At 37.2% G+C, this 21,208-nt stretch overlaps 2 protein-coding genes across 12 annotated transcripts in view; one reads left to right on the top strand and one right to left on the bottom strand.

Moving 5' to 3' along the window:
- The window catches only part of DLG2 (discs large MAGUK scaffold protein 2), a 2,183,817-nt gene extending 2,164,705 nt beyond the window's left edge, over positions 1-19,112 (bottom strand). For 7 of the 9 annotated variants that reach the window (XM_032295960.1, XM_032295961.1, XM_032295962.1 and 4 more), the window contains exon 1: positions 17,188-19,112. In XM_032295960.1, the coding sequence (XP_032151851.1) occupies positions 17,188-17,206 (19 nt within the window). In that variant the 5' untranslated portion in view covers positions 17,207-19,112. The remainder of the gene's footprint in view (positions 1-17,187) is intronic. The other 2 variants (XM_032295956.1, XM_032295957.1) reach the window with 2 other exon arrangements.
- Positions 19,113-19,154: 42 nt separating this feature from the next.
- Positions 19,155-21,208, top strand: part of TMEM126B (transmembrane protein 126B) — a 7,398-nt gene continuing 5,344 nt past the window's right edge. The window contains exon 1 of one of the 3 annotated variants that reach the window (XM_032295993.1): positions 19,155-19,262. In XM_032295993.1, coding sequence (XP_032151884.1) covers positions 19,185-19,262 — 78 coding nt within the window. In that variant the 5' untranslated portion in view covers positions 19,155-19,184. The remainder of the gene's footprint in view (positions 19,263-21,208) is intronic. The other 2 variants (XM_032295995.1, XM_032295994.1) reach the window with 2 other exon arrangements.

Raw genomic sequence — 21,208 nt, 5'->3', positions numbered from 1 at the left:
ACTTGCATAATGTTTTTAACAACTCTGAATCAGGGACAAATATTTTAATCCCCATTTTGTTAATAATTAAACAATCAGCAGTTTCCATGAAATGATGGTGGCTCATTTTCTAACCCATTCCTACCCACTATTTACAAATATAAGTAGTTATAATACTTACCATTGTAAGTGATCAACAATATAATAATTGTACTATATACCTCCCTCTCTACTTAAATGTATCTCTGGGCTCTAATCATGTGATTATCTCTAGTGCCCAAAGCTTTAATCTTTTTCATTTCCTCATTAAAGTCTACGGATATTTTTTTGAAAACCTAAGTACCGAGCACACCTTTTTCTTTCCTCTCTCTTTTTTTAGTACAATTATAGCTTCCTTTTTTTTTTTTTTTTTTTTTTTTTTGCTTCTGTGACATTGTTGTACGTATTACTTTAGTCTTTTATTCTTTTAAAGAGCAATTCGGCAATTCTCGGCCAGGCACAGTGACTCACATCTATGATTCCAGCACTTCAGGTGGACTAGGTGGAAAGACTGCAGAAGGCCAGGACTTCAAGACCAGCCTGGGCAACACAGCAAAACCCTTTCTCTACAACAAAATTTAAAAATTAGCTGGTGGGGTGTTGCATGTCTGTACTACCAGCTACTCAGAGGGCTGAGATAGGAGGATCATTTAAACCCAGGAGTTTGAGGCCTCACTGGGCTATGATCCTGTTACTGCACTCTAGCCTGGGCTGCAAAGAGGGACTCTGTCAATAAATACATAAATAAATAATTGTCTCTATAAATAAAAAAATTAAATAAAGAGTAATTCTCAAAAATGTATTAATATACCCATAAGCACTCTACAAATATAATTAGATAAGTAAGGGGAATTTCACACACTCATTTAGCATATATTTATTGAATAACTTTAAAGGGAAAATACTGTATTGATTCAAAACAGTTAAATGTATTCTAAACCAGCCAAGCTTACCATGCCTCTCATCTCTGTAAAATAAAACAAAATGCTAAAATATTTTTTAAAATTCATACATATATAATCAAGTCTCTATTAGACAAGTTAGGCTTTCACACACTGGAATTGTGGCTGCCCTTTCATGCTTCTTTTGATTGCTGAGAATGATCATCATCTGGTGTCAATTCTATTATGCCCTTTAACTCTCTACTTAAATCCTTATTTCTGGTTAATTAAAGCTGGAAGGTAATCTAAAAATAACAAATTGAACAAATGAGATAAATGGCAAGGATATTTTCATACAAGTCAAAAATCCCTAACCTAATCTCCATAAAGTGAATAAAGAGGAAAGTTGAGAGCAAGTCAAGATTGATATTTTAATTGATATTCAAATAACCAAGTGGAGAATTTTTCACCTAAATTGCCTCAATTCTCTTGTTTCCTTCATTAAAGTCTACCTTCATGTGACTCCTAAGTCTACGAAAAATATGAAGCTAAATTTGGATTACTTGAGGGCCAGCATAAGAGGAAATACGGGGAAAGGAGAATCACTTTTTAAAGCAAGAAATTTTTGCATGAAATATGCAACCAAGGGATAGTGAATGTTACATAATTGGAAAAATAGGTAATCATGTGTCTGCTAATTAAGGCTCAACTCTACTTAGATTAAGAATAGCATCACCAGAAAGTTATAAATAATTTGGGACAGGTAATTTAAATTTAAAACAGTGATTGGCAATAGTGCCAACAAATGAACTTTTACAGAAAAGAAAAGGATGATACATAAAATCATTTGCCATAGCTTAAAAATAAAGAATTACAGAACATACAGTAGTATCATTAGGAAAACTCAGATCAAAGTATAATAGAGGAAAGGTGAATTTAATGAGCAAATCTCGGAAAGTAAAGCATTTAGAATAGTGAAATTATTTTACATAAATCTATTAAACATTTTTACAGTTTAAAAAGAACTATTAAATGCTTTATCTTATCAGATTCTCATCAGTGATAAGTCATATCTATTTTGCATGAAACTGAAATTCAGAGTGGTTTGTCCAAGATCACAGAGCTACTAAATAACAGATTTGAGCTTAATACAAAAGCTTTTGATTCCAAGTTTAATGTTCTCTCCATAATACCACCCTGAATCCTCCAGAAATGGAGCTGAGCATATTTCTGCGGAAAAAAATCAAATAAAACTTGACCAATCAGACATAAATTGTATCACTGAATTTTAGAATCTAGGGTTAAATGTTGAATCACAAATTTTCAAATATATTTTTGTAATTTGTGTTTGTGGCCTGGCATGGTGGCTCATGCTTATAATCCCAGCACTTTGGGAGGCCGAGGCAGGCGGATCATCTGAGGTCAGTAGTTTGAGACTAGCCTGGCCAACATGGTAAAACCCCATCTCAAAAAAAAAGAAAAAATAATAATAAATAAAATAAAAATTTGTATATGTCACATAGAAATAAAAATGGTCCTACATTTATAAGTCTGGTAAACAGAGGAAATAGGTTATGATAGGTTATTTCATTCATTAGTCAAGTATTTATTGACTATCTCAATACATTCCAGATTCTGGGAACATACTACTGAACAAAATAGGCAATAGTCTACGCTCACAGAGATTTTAGTCTCAAAATAAAGATAATTAACTAGGTGATTTCAACAAAGTGAAAGATTAAAACAGAGTATAAGAATGCTATCATGGCTAGGCATGGTGGCTCACACCTGTAATCCCATTGCCTTGGGAGGCCAAGGTAAGTGAATCACCTGAGGTCAGGAGTTCAACACCAACCTGACCAACATGGCGAAACCCTGTCTCTACTAAAAATACAAAAATTAGCTCGGCGTCGTGGCAGGTGCCTATAATCCCAGCTACTTGGGAGGCTGAGGCAGGAGAATTGCTTGAACCTGGGAGGCAAAGGTTGCAATGAGCTGAGATCACACGAATGCACTCCATCCTGGGTGACAAAGTGAGACTCCATCTCAAAAAAAAAAAAAAAAAAAAAGTCATCATAAGGTACCAGGTACCACAGGAGTAGAGAAGTTAGTTAATGCCATACATACAATGTTGACAAGTCTCGCCTTATACCCAAGAGTAGAATGACAAGCCATGGAAGATTTTTAACTGAAGGGGAACAGTACCATTTTTTAGATTTAGAAAGATTAACTATAGTATGATATATATCCATTAAAACAAGCAATAACAATTCGATTTTTTTCATATTTTAAATAAATATATACAAAATTTAATAGTCACAATTTTATCATTACTTATTAGACATTATGACTAGAAAATGAAAGTATTTTATTAACAAGTATTCAAATATGCTTAATTTTTATTGTTAATGTTATTGCCTCGTTACAAAGCAAGGGTACTCATGTGAAAGTAATAAAATAATGAATAGCAATAAAAAAGTTAATCTCACATCAGGTTTTTAAAAAGAAATTTTTAACATTAAAATGTATAGTTCAGGCCGGGCTTGGTGGCTCATGCCTGTAATCCAAGCACTTTGGAGGCCAAGGCGGCGGATCACCTGAGGTTGGGAGTACAAGACCAGCCTGACCAACATGGTGAAACCCCGTCTTTTAAAAAAAAAAAAAAAAAATGTATAGTTCAAGATGATACAGCAAAGGTGTCATTTTATTACTAATAATATTAGCTAGCATTTGTTGAAAAATGCTAGGTATTCTGCATAAATAACCTTATTTAATCTTCACAAGAATCCTAAGAAATACTACTATATACATTTTCACAAATTAAGAAATTTTAGACTGAGAAAAATAAAGTACATTTGCCCAATGCTACACAACAGTAAGTATTGGAACCACAATGCAAATGCTGATCTATCTGCCGCCAAAGCCCAAACAAAGCATTATGCCATACTGAAACTTGACTTACTAGGAAAAGATCACAATGCTTCTTTCTTCTATAATTATTATTTGCAATTATACTTTACCTTCCCTTTAAAAAATTGTTTTAATATACTTCAATAAACACCTGTTGATCAGGCTATTTTCCCAGTTGAAACAAGAACATATTATTAATAGTATAAAACAGTAGAATTATATCTCTCTTTTTAGATAAGCCATGCTTTCAAATTTTCTATAGACTTGTTAAAAGGGAAGAATAGAAAACATGCAAGGCTAAACAGCAATAAATAGAAAGTAAGAAGATAACAAATTGGCTGGGCATGTGGCTCACGCTTTGAATTCCGGCACTTTGGGAGGTTGAGGCAGACGGATCACTTTGAGCTCAGGAGTTCCAGACCAGCCTGGGCAACATGGCAAAACTGTGACTCCTCTAAAAATACAAAAATTAGCCAGGCATGGTGACAGGCTCCTGTAATCCCAGCTAAATAAATAAATAAAAGTTAGAATTTAAATAGTGGAGAATATGTATGGCTAGACTTAAAGCAGACCTGAAGATTGCAATCATTTTGTATATATCAGATGATTTACAAATTAGCATCTTTGGAAGAGGAATAATATTAATAAGAAATGTTATAACCTGTTTTAATAAAAAACACATACACAGAACAGCATCTCCTATCTGTGATCAGATGCATCATTGCCATGTCTGGGCAGGCTTGTTCCAGAAGCTGACCAGGAAGCTGAACCCAAACCACTGATGGAAGGAGACTCTGACTTTAAAAACATCATTTCTCCTCCTTGGACCCACCCCCTGTCCAAAAAAAAAGAAACATATTCAGGTAATAAGCATTTCTTCAGAAGTTTCTTATCTACAAAATAATAATTATTATATGGTCTAGGTATCTTGATTTGATTCTTACAATATCCTAAGAGGTATTATTAGTACACTTAGTTTTTAACAGGAAAAATTTGAATATCTGTTTATTTTCTTTCTTTTTTTTTTCTTAGATTGAGTTTCACTCCTGTTGCCCAGGCTGAAGTGCAATGGCATGATCTTGGCTCATCACAACCTCTGCCTCCTGGGTTCAAGTGATTCTCCTGCCTCAGCCTCCCGAGTAGCTGGATCACAGGTACATGCCACCACACCCGGCTAATTTTGTATTTTTAGTAGACACTGGGTTTCTCCATGTTGATCAGGCTGGTCCCAAATTCGCAGCCTCAGGTGATCCACCCGCCTTGGCCTCCCAAAGTGCTGGGATTACCGGCATGAGCCACCTCGCCCAGAGCTCTGTTGATTTTCTTAATGCAGCCAACGGATAGTAAAAACTAGATTCCAACCCTGGGCTCTTCTCTACTGCACCAAGATGCCATTCATTTGTTCAAAGACTACCACACTCATACAGTAAAAAGGAAAGCATCAGACAAGCTTCTGGTCCTAATTCCATCACTAACTAGCTTTGTAAAAGTGAAGTTCATATATTTTATCATATTTAATGAGAAAAAGAAACAGTATATAGTAAGGGAAAAAAACATTAAATCTTTTTTTTTTTTTAAGAAAACAAGTTCAGAAGGATTACATGATTTTCACAGGGTCTTCTGGTGGCATCATCATAAAAAGGCATGTAAATTCTATTTTACATGTGGGAGATAGGTACTTTGAGATATTAAAACTTTTTCTACCTAAATTTTCCCATTTTGTTTCTTCTCGTTGCAGCAGATAACTGGTTCCCTACTTTATTATCTCAGGGGCAGTATGTGCCAGGACAAAAAACAGAAGGAATTTTATTTTTTTGAGACAGAGTATCACTCTGCTGCCAGGTTGGCATGCAGTGCCACAATCTCAGCTCACCGCAACCACCGCCTCCCGGGTTCAAGTGATTCTCATGCCTCAGCCTCCCGAGTAGCTGGGACTAAAGGCATGTGCCACCATGCTCAGCTAATTTTTATATTTTTAGTAGAGCTGGGGTTTCACCATATTGGCCAGGATGGTCTCAATCTCTTGACCTTGTGATCTGTCCACCTCAGCCTCCCAAAGTAGTCATAAGTAATTCCAGTTTTGGTTTTCAAAAACCTAAGTTCTCAGAATAAAAGAAGAGTTTGTCAGAGATGAAAAAGAGATTCTCAGGTACAGGCAGAGACAGGGACTTCTAGCCCCTTCATAGTATAGAAGGAAATTTTCCCAGCTGAAGAAAACAGAGAAAAGTCTTTGGATCTCAAGGAATCAGGGATCTAGGCTCTACTTACTGACAACATTGCTTGGAAGGCAGCAAGACCCAAGAGGAATGGCATCGTAATGCATCTAGGCAAACAGAAACACAGACATTCTAGAAAAAATAAAAGTCCATGACTCAGAAGTATCAAATCTCTGTCAGACCAGAAAGAGCTATCTAGACACAACAACTCATATTTCAGAGGTAAGCTGTTTTATATAGATAATCAACAACCAGGACACTCCCATTCCAGGTAGAATCCCACCTTAACCGGAGGGAAGTAGGGAAAACTTCAAAAAGGATTAGTTATTTTGTCTGTTAGTCAGTTACTAAAGTGAGTTATAGAAAATAAATGGATATTTCTAACATACCTAAATTTATAGATGGAGTCCAGCTCACTGATTATCTGATCTTGTCCCTTCTTTTACTAGCTAAATCTTCTGGCTACTGTTCTAGGCTTTTTCCACCACATCACTGCTATTGATGATGCTAATATAGGATGTGATGATACAGTTCAAGACTAAAAGTAAGAAAAGTAATGATCTAAAACAGGATCTTGTCATTTCTCACAATGTCTGGTAAACTTCTATTCATCTTCTGTATCTCATCTTAAATATTACACCTTCCCTAGTGGAATTGAGTGTTCCTTATCTGTTTCCTTGAGGAACTGTGTTAACCTCACCATATAGCATTGAAATTCCCTGTTTTCACATCCGTCTTCCTAATATACTTTAAGATTCATAAAGGCAGAAAACGAGCATTATTTGCTACTTCAAACATGCATCTGGCACAGTGCCTAGCATGTAGCAGGCACATATAATATACCTTTGTTGAATGGATAAATGACAGAATAAATAAAGAGCCATTGCCTTAAATATATACATCAATTTACCTTTTAAAAGAATTTTGGCTTGCTTACTACCTATGAGAGATTTTCAAACAGAACAGAACTTAACAGGTTTATTCCAAGTATTACCATGCTTTCAATGATAAAGATGTCACAGTTCTCCAAAATGATAGGCCCCTCATAGAAGCTTCAGAATTTACCCTAAATTAGGGCCTCAGCAGCTAGCAAAATGTTGTCATCTGAAGAAATGGGTTATAAAAATCTTGCCCCTAATCTTTGAAACTTTAAATTTAGTAATTCATTTTCACAGGATTTTCTACTTTATAATACACCATTTCTCTTGATCTTAAATCCTAAAATAAATAAGGTCAAGAGAATTGTTTCATAATAAAGGTGATTTGGTCATAATTCTTGAAATAGCTTTGAAAGCTTATTAAAAATTGAACCCATGCAGAAAGCTTATTAGTTGGAATTCAGAATGACCAACCAGACAGAAGAGACTGGGTAAAACTCATGATCCTTTGCTGACAAAACAACCTACATTGAGGATATAGAAATACTTGTGTCTTGACTGCCATAAATTCCTGGGCAAGAATTGTAGCTGGGGAATAGATCCCCTTCCCCCAATTAAAAAAAAAAAATCACTCTCTTATATTAAAAAAATATTTTATGATCACTGACATGGTAACATAGCAAGTATTAAGAAATAAGCATATAGAAATAATATATATTTAAGAAAGTATAATATTTCTATAGTTTAGTAAATATATTTTATAGAACAGTGAGGAATTTATTTATTGACAAAGGCAAGGATGAACAGAATGCCTAATCCAATGTTTTTAAAACCCAATGTTTATCCCAGGCAAATTAACACAGAAATAGAAAACAAAATACCACATGTTCTCATAAGTGGAGCTAAGGATTGGGTATACATGGATATAAAGATAGGAACAATAGACACTACACAAAGGACTGGTGGGGCAAGGGCTAAAAAACTGCCTGTTGAGTACTATGCTCGATACCTAAATGGCAAAATCATTCGTATCCAAAACCTCAGCATCACGTAATATACTCATGTAACAAATCTTCACAATGTACTCACTGAATCTAAGAAAAAGTTGAAGCATTAAAAATAAATAAGTAAAATCCAATGTTTTGTGCATATCTCATGGAGTAGATTCTTCTACCCTGAAAGTAACCAATAATAGACCTAAGGGAGAAATCACACATTCTATCCTAAGTAAATACACTTGAGCAGCTTTCCAAAAACCTAAAAGTTCACACATTTCTAGTATCAAGTCATTAGCATATGATTCACACTCTCCCAATAGCAATAGATAGGTTAAAAAAAAAAAAATCAATTCACAGATCACTTTATCTCTATGTCTATTTGTTGCTTCATAGCATACTCCTAACCAGTAGTTAAACACCAAAAGTATTCCTCTATCTCTCATTCCAGAATTCATTCCATTTATGTCTCCTGGATTAATTAATATTTTATAATATCAAGAATCTAGAGCTCAATGAAGGTCAAAATGGTCCTTTTGAGGAATTTATTTTAAAATAAATAAGATATGGGACACCCAAGCTGAAGTGCAGTAGCACAGTTATAGCTCACTCCAGCCTCAAACTCCTGGGTTCAAGTGATCCTCCTGCCTCAGTCTCCCAAGAAGCTGGGACTATAGGTACATGCCAACAAGACCAGCTAATTTATTTAATTGGAGAATTTTACGTTAAAAAAACCTTAGTAAATTATCTATTTTACTTTGACTTACAGAAAATGCAAAAGTGTGAAAATTATGTTTTCCCATCCCTCTCTAGGAAGATTCAGTGCTTAACTCTTTTGAGTTTTACTGGGTGTGAAGAAGAAAAAAAAAAAAAGTTTTGGAAAACAGAAAAAACATCTGCAGCCTTGTATAGTGGCTTATGCCTATAAACCCAGCACTTTGGGAGGCCAAGACGGACAGATCACCTGAGGTCAGGAGTTCAAGACCAGACTGGCCAACATAGTGAAACCCCCTCTCTTCTAAAAATACAAAAAGTAGCCAGGTGCTAATTTTTGTATTTTTAGAAGAGGGGGTAATTTTGTATTTTTAGAAGAGACTCCAGAGGCAGCCCAAACATTCTCCGAAGAGGGCCCCCAGGAGAAACAAACTTGACTACTATGCTATCATCAAGTTTCCGCTGACCACTGAGTCTGCCATAAAGAAGATAGAAGACAACAACACACTTGTGTTCATTGTGGATGTTAAAGCCAACAAGCACCAGATCAAACAGTCTGTGGCAGGTGCCTGTAATCCCAGCTATTTCAGAGGCTGAGGCAGTAGAATTGCTGGAACCCAGGAGGTGGAGGTTGCAGTGAACCAAGATTGTGCACTCCAGCCTGGACAAGAGAGAAAGACTCCACCTCAAAAAAAAAAAAAAAAAAAAAAACCACTACATATATTACTGGTATGGCAAACATGAAAATTCAAATATAAATTTGGTAAAATTATATGCAAAAGGAATACAATAGCCACACAAGGCCACTCAATAAAATCAGGTACAGGCATAGTTCATTTTATTGCACTTTGCTTTATTGTACTTTGCAAAGAATATGTTTTTCACAAATTAAGTTTGTGATAACCCTGTGTCAAGCAAATCTATCACTGGCATTTTTCCAACAGGATGTGTTCACTTCATGTCTCTGTATCACATTTTGGTAATTCTTGCAATATTTCAAAGTTTTTATTAGTCTTTTATCTGTTACAGTGATCTGTAATCAGTGATCTTTGAAGTTCATTGTAATTGTCTTGGGGCACCACAAATCACACCCACATAAAACAGCAAACTTAATCTATAAATGTTGTGTGTTATTGGACTGCTCCACCAACTGGTCTTTGCCCCATCTCTCTCCCTCCTCAGGTCCCTCTATTCCTGGAGACACAACAATATTAAAGTAAGGCCAGTTAACAACTCTACAATGGCCTCTAAGGGTTCAAGCGAAAGAAAGGGTTACACGTTTCTCACACTCAACGCTAGAAACGATTAAGCTTAGTGAGGAAGGCAAGTTGAAAGCTGAGATAAACCAAAAGCTAGGCAAGCCTCTTGCACCAAATAGCCAAGATGTGAACACAAAGGAAAAATTCTTGAAGGAAATTAAAAGGGCTACTTTAGTTAACACATGAATAATAAGAGATGCAGCCTTACTGCTGATACAGAGAAAGTTTTAGGGATCTGAATAGATGATCAAACCAGCTGTAATTCCCTTAAACCAAAGTCTAATCCAGAGCAAGGCCCTAACTCTCTTTAATTCTTCGAAGGCTGAGAGAGGTGAGGAAGCTGCAGAAGAAAAGCTGGAAGCTAGCAGAGGTTGGTTCATAAGGTTTAAGGAAAGAAGTTGTCTTCATAACATAAAAGTGAAAGGTGAAGCCCCAAGTGCTGATGAAGAAGCTACAGCAAGTTATCAAGAAAATCTAGCTGAGATAATTGATGAAAATGGCTACATTAAACAACTTTTTCAATTTAGATAAAACAGCCTTTATCAGAAGAAAACTCAAGGGAGAAGTCAATGCCTTGTTTCAAAGTTGCAAAGGACAGGCTGACTCTTCTTAGAGGCTAATAGGCAAATGCAGCTGGTGACTTTAAGTTGAAGCCAACACTCATTTACCCTTCCAAAAATCCTATGGTCTGTAAGAATTATGTTAAATCTACTCTGTCTATGCTTCAAAAGTGGATCAACAAAAGCCTCAGTGACAGCACATCTGTTTACAGCATGGTTTACTGAATATGTTAAGCCCACTGATAAGAACTACTGTTCAGAAAAAAAAAAAAAAATTCCTTTCCAAATATTACTGTTCATTGACTAAGTGCATTGACAATGCACCTAGTCACCCAAAAGCTACAGTGAAGATACGCAAGGAGATTAAAGTTTTCATGCCTGTGAATACTACATCCATAATGCAGTCCATGGATCAAGGAGTAACTTCAACTTTCCAGTCTTACTATTTAAGAAATACATTTTGTCCTTTTCACAAGATGGCACCAAAAGTGAAGAAGGAAGCTCCTGCCCCTCCAAAGCAAAGGCTTTAAAGGGCAAGAAGGCAGTGTTGAAAGGTGTCCACAGCCACAAAAAAAAAGATCCACACATTTACCCACCTTTCAGCGGCCCAAGACACTGCAACTCCAGAGGCAGTCCAAATATCCTCGGAAGAGCACCCCCAGGAGAAACAAACCTGACTACTATGCTATCATCAAGTTTCTGGTGACCACTGAGAAGACAGAAGATAGAAGACAACAACACACTTGTGCTCACTGTAGATGTTAAAGCCAACAAGCACCAGATCAAACAGGCTATGAAGAAGCTCTATGACATTGATGTGGCCAAGGTCAACACCCTGATTCTGCCTGATGGACAGAAGAAGGCATATGGTCGACTGGCTCCTGATTATGACGTTTTGGATGTTGCCCACAAAATTGGGATCATCTAAACTGAGTCCAGTTGGCTAATTCTAAATATATGTATATCTTTTCACCATGAAAAAAAAGAAATACATTTTGTAAGACTCTATGTGCCATAGTGATTATCTAATAGATTAGGCCAAAGTAAACTGAGAACCCCCTGGAAAGGATTCATAATTCTATATGCCATTAAGAACATTCTTGATTCACAGGAGGAGGTCAAAATATCAACATTAACAGGAGATTGGAAGACATTCATTCCAACTTTCATGGATGACTTTGAGGGATTCAAGTCTTCAGTGGAAGAAGTAACTACAAATGAAATGGGAAGAGCAAGAGAATTAGAATTAGAAGTGAAGCCTGAAGCTGTGACTAAATTGCTGCAATCTCATAATAAAACTTGAATGAATGAGGAGTTGTTTCTTATGGATGAGCAAAGAAACTGGTTTCTTGAGATGGAATCTACGTCCAGTGAAGATGCTGTGAACATTGCTTGAAATGACAACAAAGGATTTAAAATATTACACACACTTAGTTGATAAATCAGCAGCAGGGTTTGAGAAAACTAATTCCAATTTTGGAAGAAGTTCTACTGTGGGTAAAATACTATCAAACAGCATCTCATGCTACAGAGAAATTTCTTATAAAATAAAGAATCAATTTATGTGGCAAACTTCATTGTTGTCCTATTTTAAGAAATTGCCTTTGCCATCCCAACCTTCAGCAATCATCACTCTGATCAGTCAGCAGCCATCAACACTGAAACAAGATCTTCCACCAGCAAAAAGATTACTACTCACTAAAGGCTCAGATGATCATTAGCATTTTTAGTAATAAAGTGTTCTTAATTAAAGTTGTACACTTTTTTAGACATGATACTATAGCAAACTTAATGGACTATAGTATAGTATATGCTGTACTGTATACAACAAATATTTTGGTTTCCTGGTACATATATACCATAGTTTACAATACATTGTATATATGCATTGGGAAACCAGAATATTTGTGTGGCTTGCTTCATTGTGATAATATGCTTTATTTCAGTGGTCTGGAACCTAACCCACAGTATCTCTGAGATACACTTGTACATATTTCCCCCCTTATTGATTCTCAAAAATAAATAATTTTAAGAACTGAAGAAAAACTAGAGATGAAAAGAGAGTATACCCAGATAATGAAAGACAAATGTAAGTTAGTAAGATACTATAAAAAAAGAAGCCATAAAGTGCAGGAAACGATGAAAGAAGAAAACTTTGAATAGCAAAAAAAAAATTAGCAGGAGAATCTTAAGATCCTTTCTCACAGAGGGAAAAGAAAAAGAAAAACAGAAATGACACTTTTATGACATATACAGTCAACCAAAGACAAGAGATAATTAAAGAATTGTGAGGCCAAGAAGCAATAATCTCAGTTTCAAAAGTGCCTATGGGATATATGGCAATATCCTGTCTTAAGATTCTAAGGCCGGGAGCAGTGGCTCACGCCAGTAATCCCAGCACTTTGGGAGGCTGAGGTGGGCAGATCATGAGGTCAGGAGTTCAAGACCAACCTGGCCAACATGGCGAAACCCCATCTCTACTAAAAATACAAAAATTAGCCAGGCGTGGTGGTACACGCCTGTAATCCCAGCTACTCAGGAGGCTAAGGCAGGAGAATCGCTTGAACCCTGGAGGCAGAGGTTGCAATGAGTCAAGATCACGCCACTACACTCCAGCCTGGGCTACAAAGCGAGACTCTGTCTCCAAAAAAAAAAAGATTCTAATTATACAATATTCCTCAGCTTTCTTTAAAAGATATAATGGCAAAACATACACATATAAAAAAGATATGACTTATCTATCTTTTCAGTTCATGATAAAAAGTATGTTTATATATATACTCCATTATATTACTGAGAACCATTGCAAAAAAAGAATTCAAAGGAAATAATGGGTCCTATAAATAAATAATATCAGATAGACTTCTATACCAGTTTAAAAGACTCTCATAAGACAATAGGACAACTTTTAAAAATGCCAAAATGAAATGAACATCTGTCTCAAAGTAATAAAGGCATTGATTTGTTCCACATATTTTATAACAATGAGAACAAAAAGCTGTTTAAAAAAGAAACTGCATTGTATTAGAAAATTTTGTTAAAGCATTTTTATCCTTAAAACAGCAACTTTCTACTATAAAACACAGGAAATGACACAACTATCATTAATTTTTATTTCTTACATTAACCCAATAGGAAATCATATCAGATCAATTCAAAAGAATTGTTAAAACAGACCCTTACAATACATTATGATTTTGCATCATATCAGAGAAAACTAATACAACTTATCCTGAATTGTTCCTAAGTTTTCGCAAATTAAAATATGTCCAATACTGTCCCAAGGGCTCACCTGGGAGCAAATCATGTTACTACTAGAATAAGAGAATCCTGAATGAAAAGCAACTGCTGAAGAAAAAAAAAATCTAATGGAGAAACAGAAGAGTCTTCTGTTGATAAAACTAAGATCTGTAAAAATGCAAAGAAGAGACTAGAATGAGAGAAGTACAAAGTAATGTCATAAAGCAAACTAGCAGTTAATACAGGGGTTTGAGATACAGTAGTTTCAGCTTATCCAAGAGCAGTCCAGAGTAACACCTAGAAATGGGATTAGTGAGATGTCACACCCATTCCCAATTCCCACCATGGTTGCATGGTACAATAAAAGAATCTCCTCTCTCTTTGAAAATAATATACTAAATAAATACCAAACAAAAATCCATCTTATGAAAATTTCATACTTTAATGAGAATATGTTCAACAATGAATAAACACAGCTCAATGGGGACAGTTATTGTTTAGAATTACATTAAGTCTAGCTCTTTCATCATGTCTACCACATGTAACAATGAAGAGAGAAAAAGACTCAAGGTGACAGGGGACAGTGATCCCTGCAGAATAAATCTAGGTTAAACTTTAAAATACTGTTCTTATATTACATAGAGTATAGATAGTAAGCATAACCAATGAAAATTATAATGCATGGCCAACAAACATATGAAAAAAAAAAGCGCATCATCACCAGTATAGAGAAATGCAAATCAAAATCACAATGAGATACCACCTCACTCCAGTTAGAATGGCAATCATTAAAAAGTCAGGAAACAACAGATGCTGGAGAGTATGTGAAGAAATTGGAACGCTTTTACACTGCTGGTGGGAGTGCAAATTAGTTCACCCATTGTGGAAGACAGTGTGGCAATTCCTCAAGGATCTAGAACCAGAAATACCATTTGACCCAGTAATCCTATTACTGGGTATATACCCAAAGGATTATAAATCATTCTACTATAAAGTCACAAGCACATGTATGTTTATTGCAGCACTGTTCACAATAGCAAAGACTTGGAGCCAACCCAAATGCCCACCAATGATAGACTGGTTAAAGAAAATATGGCACCTATACACAATGGAATAGTATGCAGCCATAAAAAAGATGAGTTCACGTCCTTTCAGGGACATGGATGAAGCTGGAAACCATCATTCTCAGCAAACTAACACAAGAGCAGAAAACCAAACACTACATGTTCTCACTCATAAATGGGAGCAGAACAATGAAAACACATGGACACAGGGAAGGAAACATCACACGCTGGGGCCTGTCGGGGGTTGGGGAACTAGGGGAGGGACAGCATTAGGAGAAATACCTAATGTAGATGACAGGTTGATGGGTGCAGCAAACCACCATGGCACATGCATACTTATGTGACAAACCTGCATGTTCTGCACATGTATCTCAGAATTTAAAGTATAATAATGAAAAGAAAAAACAAAGAAAAGAAAAATATAATGCACACATAATAACTTGTTTGGCTTGTTGTCTACAATATTCAAGTATAGGTATCATAATAATAACAGTTTTAAGAGATTAAATGCAAGATACATTGTTTCTCCAGACCAGTTTATAAAGAAAATTATATAACATATACTTTAGTATCATAGAAATATACACTTGTTTTGCTAATTACAACTTGTTGATTCCTTAACAAATTCAATCCATCAGTCAACCCATTATTGAAGAAGGAAAAGAAGAAAAAAAAAAGAATGGAGGTGAAGGAAAAGAAAAAGAGAAAGAAGGGAAGAGGAAATTCTTCTAAAGTATTATAATTTCAGCAATGTATCAGCAATTCCTGTAACAGTTTTTTGAAGGGAAGAACTTCTAAGAAAGTCAGTCTATGGGGTTTAGAAACCTTAAGTTCTAAGCTTCCTAATTAACCTGCTTAGAATATCAATTGAGCTTCCTCTTCCTCCTTCCCACATACCTTTTTATCCTTTATCCCTTTTTCTCTGCCTCCCCCTTCCCATTCTCTCTCCCTCTCACTCTTTTCCTCTCTCTCTCTTTCTCTCTTTCTGTCACACACACACACACACACACACACACACACACACACACACACAGACACACACAATGTGTTTAATTTCATTATTAGTTCAAATTAAGGTAATACAAAAGAAACTGTCTACAGCAATGGTAGAAAGAATAAAAATGCACATAAAGTTAAATAAGTCAAAGAGCCATATCATTTATTGGGTACATTCCCAAAACTATTCTTGTTGTAGATAAACCAATTCTGTCTGGTCTGGACAGGTGTGGCTTCAAAATCTCAGAGAGAGTTTACTTCTGTCACTGGTATTATTAGAAACAGCAGGGAGAAGAAACAATCCCAATCTTAAATCCCAGTGTGCAAAAATCACAATTCTAGGTGTTCCAAAATTTTATATAACATTGTCCATCTCTACAAACATCAGCTTGGATAAGGCATCTCAGTGATTATAATTTTTCTCAACATCCCTAACAAATCCACAGGTAGAAGAATTAAACACCATGCAGACATAAGTTTCACTTTACCCAACAATTCATCCAGAGCTTTAGTTTCAGATTGAACCAACTCATGTAGCTGGACATTTGGATCTATATTAGCCCAGTGCAGCAGAGTTCAAAGATGTTCATATAAATGTTGATTCAAAACTCTTGAGAAACTCTTTACATTTGATCTCATCTTTCATATCGGATTAAAACAAAACAAAACAAAAATACCACCAAACTGCTAAATTGGTTTGGCAAACGAGTCCCAAACTAGAATCCTTTGGAACTAAGTTAACCTGGAGTACATCTAAGCTAAATTGAATTCCCAAGGTTGGATTATAATCAACTATGCTTCAGGAATTCACTAGATCTTGATCAAGTCCAATAATAAACGTTGTTGAGGAGAAAGGAAAAAAATAGGTGTTCGCCGCATTTGGGGAACTTGCCAGTCATGTTATTAGATAATGCATGTATCTGGAAAAGCACAATAGTCATGAAAGTTGTGCTTTATCAAAAAAATAAATCCAAATAAGAAATCTATTTTTTAACCAAAAGATACATGATAAAGCTATAATTTTGTTTAGTGCAAACTAAATTACTTTGCTATCTTTCACAACTCTGTAATTAGCTTGATAAACATTAAACCCATAAGGAAGAGCTCCACTGTACAAGTTTCTTTTTTAAAGATTGCTTAAAAGTAACCTTTAACAAGCTAAGAAAACAAGCTAAAGAAGATTCCAAATCTGCGATAAGAAATCTATTCTTATTACAAATGGTGATATAAACAACCTGATTTATGAAACTGTAAATGTCTATCAATAAATACTATGCTCCTACTTCCTTTTACTTTAGCAAAATAATATTACTTGAATGATGTACCAATGAAACTGTATTACAATAAACATTCCCCCCAACTGAAGCAAAACTTTACTCTCAAACGGAATAATTTAAATTACAAGTACCAGAACCAAGAAAAGGGAGAAATATTATATAGGAACCTCATAGCCCACCTTTCTTCTTGACTGGCATTCTTGGGTCTTTTCGCTGCCACAGGATTCAAGATCTCTTTTCAAGTCTCAGTTTGATCCAACTGGATTGAGGCCAAGAGCCAGGTAACTGTTGCAAACCACTTCACTGTTCAGTTTTGAAATCCAGGCTGAGTCTTCTATGTCAGACAAAGAAAATAATGATGTATTTTTCCCACAACTAAACTTCATACACTGCCCAGAGTTTACAGAAAAGTAATTTTTGAGTTTTTCAAGTTTTTCAATTTTTAGACTGTTTTTAAAAACTGGGAAAATTACTGTAAACATAAAAAACGGTACTCAAATTCCGCCTCAGCAACATTTTTGGAAGTTCAATAACTAACTCAATTAAGGCACAAACCAAATTTAGACAGCTGTCTCATTACTTTATACATGGTCAAATTCAAAGATGATGATAAAGATCCTCAAATCTGTAGAGAAAAATTTAACCCCCACCTCCCAAAAAATACTTTTAAAAACCTCTTTGACTCCAGTCTCTAAAAAGGTAGGTGAGTTTGAACAGTTTTCTGGGGCAGAACACACACTGAAAAGGCCCCCTTCTATTTACTGATCAGAAGTTCCAGATCTCACCCTCTCAGTAACTCAGGATCCAGCCTGCTGTCACTTTCATTTTTTTCTTCTGTGCTCTCCAAGCCCCCAGGCTTGATCCTTAATGCCCCTCTGATTCTGATCCTCCCATGTATTAACCGAGAGGATTGAAAAAAAGGAAAGCAATCCCTTGGCATGGAGACATTAAAGTGACAGTACTACTCAATGGGCACTTGATGCAGGATGAGTTGGCGAAGGAGATTTCTTCACACTGGAGTCATTCACATTATGCCATCTCTTCGCATGCAAGCAGCTCCCTATCCGGCAAGGAAAAACACTGAAACTTCAAGAGAAGCCAAACCTTCTCCCAGAGGTGTTTTCAGAGACGCCGTAGTAGTATTAGACATGTAAGCATAAGCTATGCAAACGGTCCGCGATTTCCTAAATGAGAAAGTGCAGCTGCTTGGCTTTCACATCCACCTTTTCTCTCAATCTCTCTTCAAACTACCCACCTTCCTTTTGCAGAAAAGACAGGACATTTCTCTGCCACCGCTGACCACCCCTGCCCAAGCCCCGTTCTTTTAGGGAAGAGCACTGAAATGTCCTGCACCCTTCACGCGATGAAGTGTTTCCTCAGGCAGGAGCAACAGCAGCACTAGAAATTATATAACTCTCGAATTTGGCTTTTCTAAGACATGGAGACTGGAGGGTCGGGGGTTGCCGGTCTGGGAGATACTGCTGGGCATTTAACGCTCACAAAATAGCGTCAGGCCTTGCAGTGCCCCCCACCCCGAGACACTGCTGACAAGCGGGTCTTCTCGGTGGGTAGTGGGCAAATTTCTCTCCGGTCTCTTTCCAAGCGGGGCTTAAGGATGGAAATGAGGGGACTACAGACTGGGGAGAGGAGTCAGACGGCTGGGAGGGGAGGAGGCTAGTCGGGGCTGCTCTGATGGCGCTTGGCGGCTGGTTGGGGGTTTTGAGGAGGAGGTGCCCGAAAAGCACAGCTTTAACACACAGGCCAGGTCAAAGGGGCGAGTTCCCTCAATGACTGAAAGGGACAGGCAGCTAGTTCCCAGCTAACAGAGCTGCCCTGAGGAGAGGCAGGAGCGCAGCAACATTCCAAAATTCGGACCGCCCCATCTTACCCGCAAGACGCGGGGAGAAGCGGTGGCCAGACTGACAAATAGCAAGAGGAGGAAATACTCGACTGGCGAGGGGGGCGGGCCCGCAAGCCTCTGGACCTCTTCTAAGCAAATGAGTGGCCGTAATTTCTAGATTCTGCGCCCAATCACAGTCAGGATGGAGGGCGCGGCTTTTGACTGAGTGGGGGCCGGCCCGGGCTGCAAGCGAGTGGCGTGAGCCGTAAATCAGCACCACTTCCCGCCCAGGGCGTTCTGGGTCCCCGCCCCCTGCAAATCACGTGAGCCATCAAAATGGCGGCGCTCGGGCATGAGGTTGGGGGTAAGTTGGATTCAGGTGTGCAGCCGGTGGGAGCTGAGGAAGCGCCCAAGGTAGGCGGAAACCCGAAGTGGTATAGTGAGGGTGATTTCTGCAGCTTCAAAGTGTTGGCAGACTCTTCTAAGATGATACATGTAAAGGAGTTTTGAAAAGTTAAAGAACACAGCTCCCAAGTCCATGCAAGGAGCGGTCGATTAAGTCTCCAGTTGCTGTGGAAAGAGGCGGAGAGAACGTAGAAGACCTAAAATCAAGTCCTCATTATCTGCAGTTTGTTTTCTCTTGTCTCAAGGTCTTTGCAAAGGCCTTTTCTTCAACTTGGAATATTTTCCGGCTTCTATCCATCCCAACTCCTGTGCCAAATTGTTCTCTTTCGGGCATTGATTTAAATGCCACTTCCTCCGGGAAGCCTTCCCATGCTTCCTCTGGCTAGATCGTTTGCCTTTTCTTGGTTTGTTGGGTTTTTTGTTTATGTCATTCTCTCATTCTGCATTTAAATTGTTCTAAACTCTCACTACGTTGTGGATTCCCAAGGACGGGATTACCGGGAGGCCTGGCATATACCAGGTATGCCCTAAATGATGAGCGAACATCGAATGAAATTCTAAAGGTTAGGTGAAATAATACACCTGAAAGCACTACAAAACCGTCAAATGCTTTGCAAACTATAAACCTACATATATGCAGTCTTAGTGGTATAAATGTGGTGATTAGTTGAGTGGCCTTAAAAGGGGAGGGGTGTAATGAAAGCAGTTGATTCTTCGACAGTGCCTTGGAAAGCTTAAGCACTCAATAAATATTTCCTGTTTTGTTTTCAGTATTCAGTATTTGCTGTCCTGTAATCATAATCCTGGGTGTCTGTTTTCCCTATAGAGAGTTTAGGGTGTAGACTAGGTAGGAGATTAGTAGAGGATGTTGCCTGGAAGTTTGTTTTGTTTTTCGTTTTTGGTGGGAGGTTGGGGACTTCAATGAATTGGATGAGAGCAGAACAAAAATTTATCTAAGGTTTATGGTTACTCATGTTATTGGCATCTGCCCTTTTAGTACAATAGATGGGTTAGGTATAGAATCTCCCTTAGATGTTACTGTCTCTTATACTTTACATTTGGGTGTCAGGGAGAGGCAAAAGATTAAGTCTAGTCCCTGAAAATTTGTAATTTGTAAAATCTTTTACCTTTTTTCCACCTTCCCTCTCCAGAAATGTTACAGAAAAATATCGAGTACAGTTGTGCAATGATGCAGACAAAGAAACTGGTCCATTATTACTCACTGTGTAACACCATGAGAAGGTTAAAAGGAGCCCATACCTTCTGTATGTTGATGCCAGGAGCAGGAGCTGTGGATAATTAGTTGGCCCTTCTGTAGTTAGGATTGGTACATACTGCTCATTGAGCAAATGAGTATTAACAGTGATATTCAATGTATGTCCGTTGACTACAGCATCGGAAACCCTTGGTGGTATTAAAATGGAGAGTCTACGCCTCATCCTACTCTTATTGAATCCAGTTATCTCAGGAGGGAGTTCATGAGACTGCATTTCAAATAAATACCCCACATGATTCTTGTGCATGCTGAAGGTTGAGAACCACTGGTTTATTAAGTATCTTCTGTGTTCATTATGCTTCATCCACTCTAATTCTCTTGCCTTAATTTGAGATTTAGTATTTTCCTTTAATATAAACATTAAAATTGGGATTAGTGTAAATTTGTGAAGAGTCCGTTTGGCTAATTTAGAGGAAAAAGAGTAAGAAGCACTGAACTTAGCATCAATAGACCTTCCACTTGCTGCTGTAGTAGGTAAACATTTGCACCACATGTTTGGATTAGCAAATGTTATTAAGACTTTTCACAGAGACCCTATAGTCTTGCCCAGAGCAAAACTTCAGAAAGGATCCTGTCTGAGAGTGCAGGGTTTGCTTTTTTTTTTTTTTTTTTTTTTTTTGGAGGGTGGTTTTTCTTTCTTACCCTAGATGGCAAGCAAGGGCGCCAGCTCGGCTCCCCC

The sequence above is a fragment of the Sapajus apella genome, unplaced genomic scaffold, assembly GCF_009761245.1.
Source record: "Sapajus apella isolate SASKATOON/1434 unplaced genomic scaffold, GSC_monkey_1.0 scaffold34, whole genome shotgun sequence".
Classification (NCBI taxonomy): Eukaryota; Metazoa; Chordata; class Mammalia; order Primates; family Cebidae; genus Sapajus; species Sapajus apella.
Note: the sequence above shows the minus strand (reverse complement) of the source record. Positions and strands in the feature narration are given on the sequence as shown.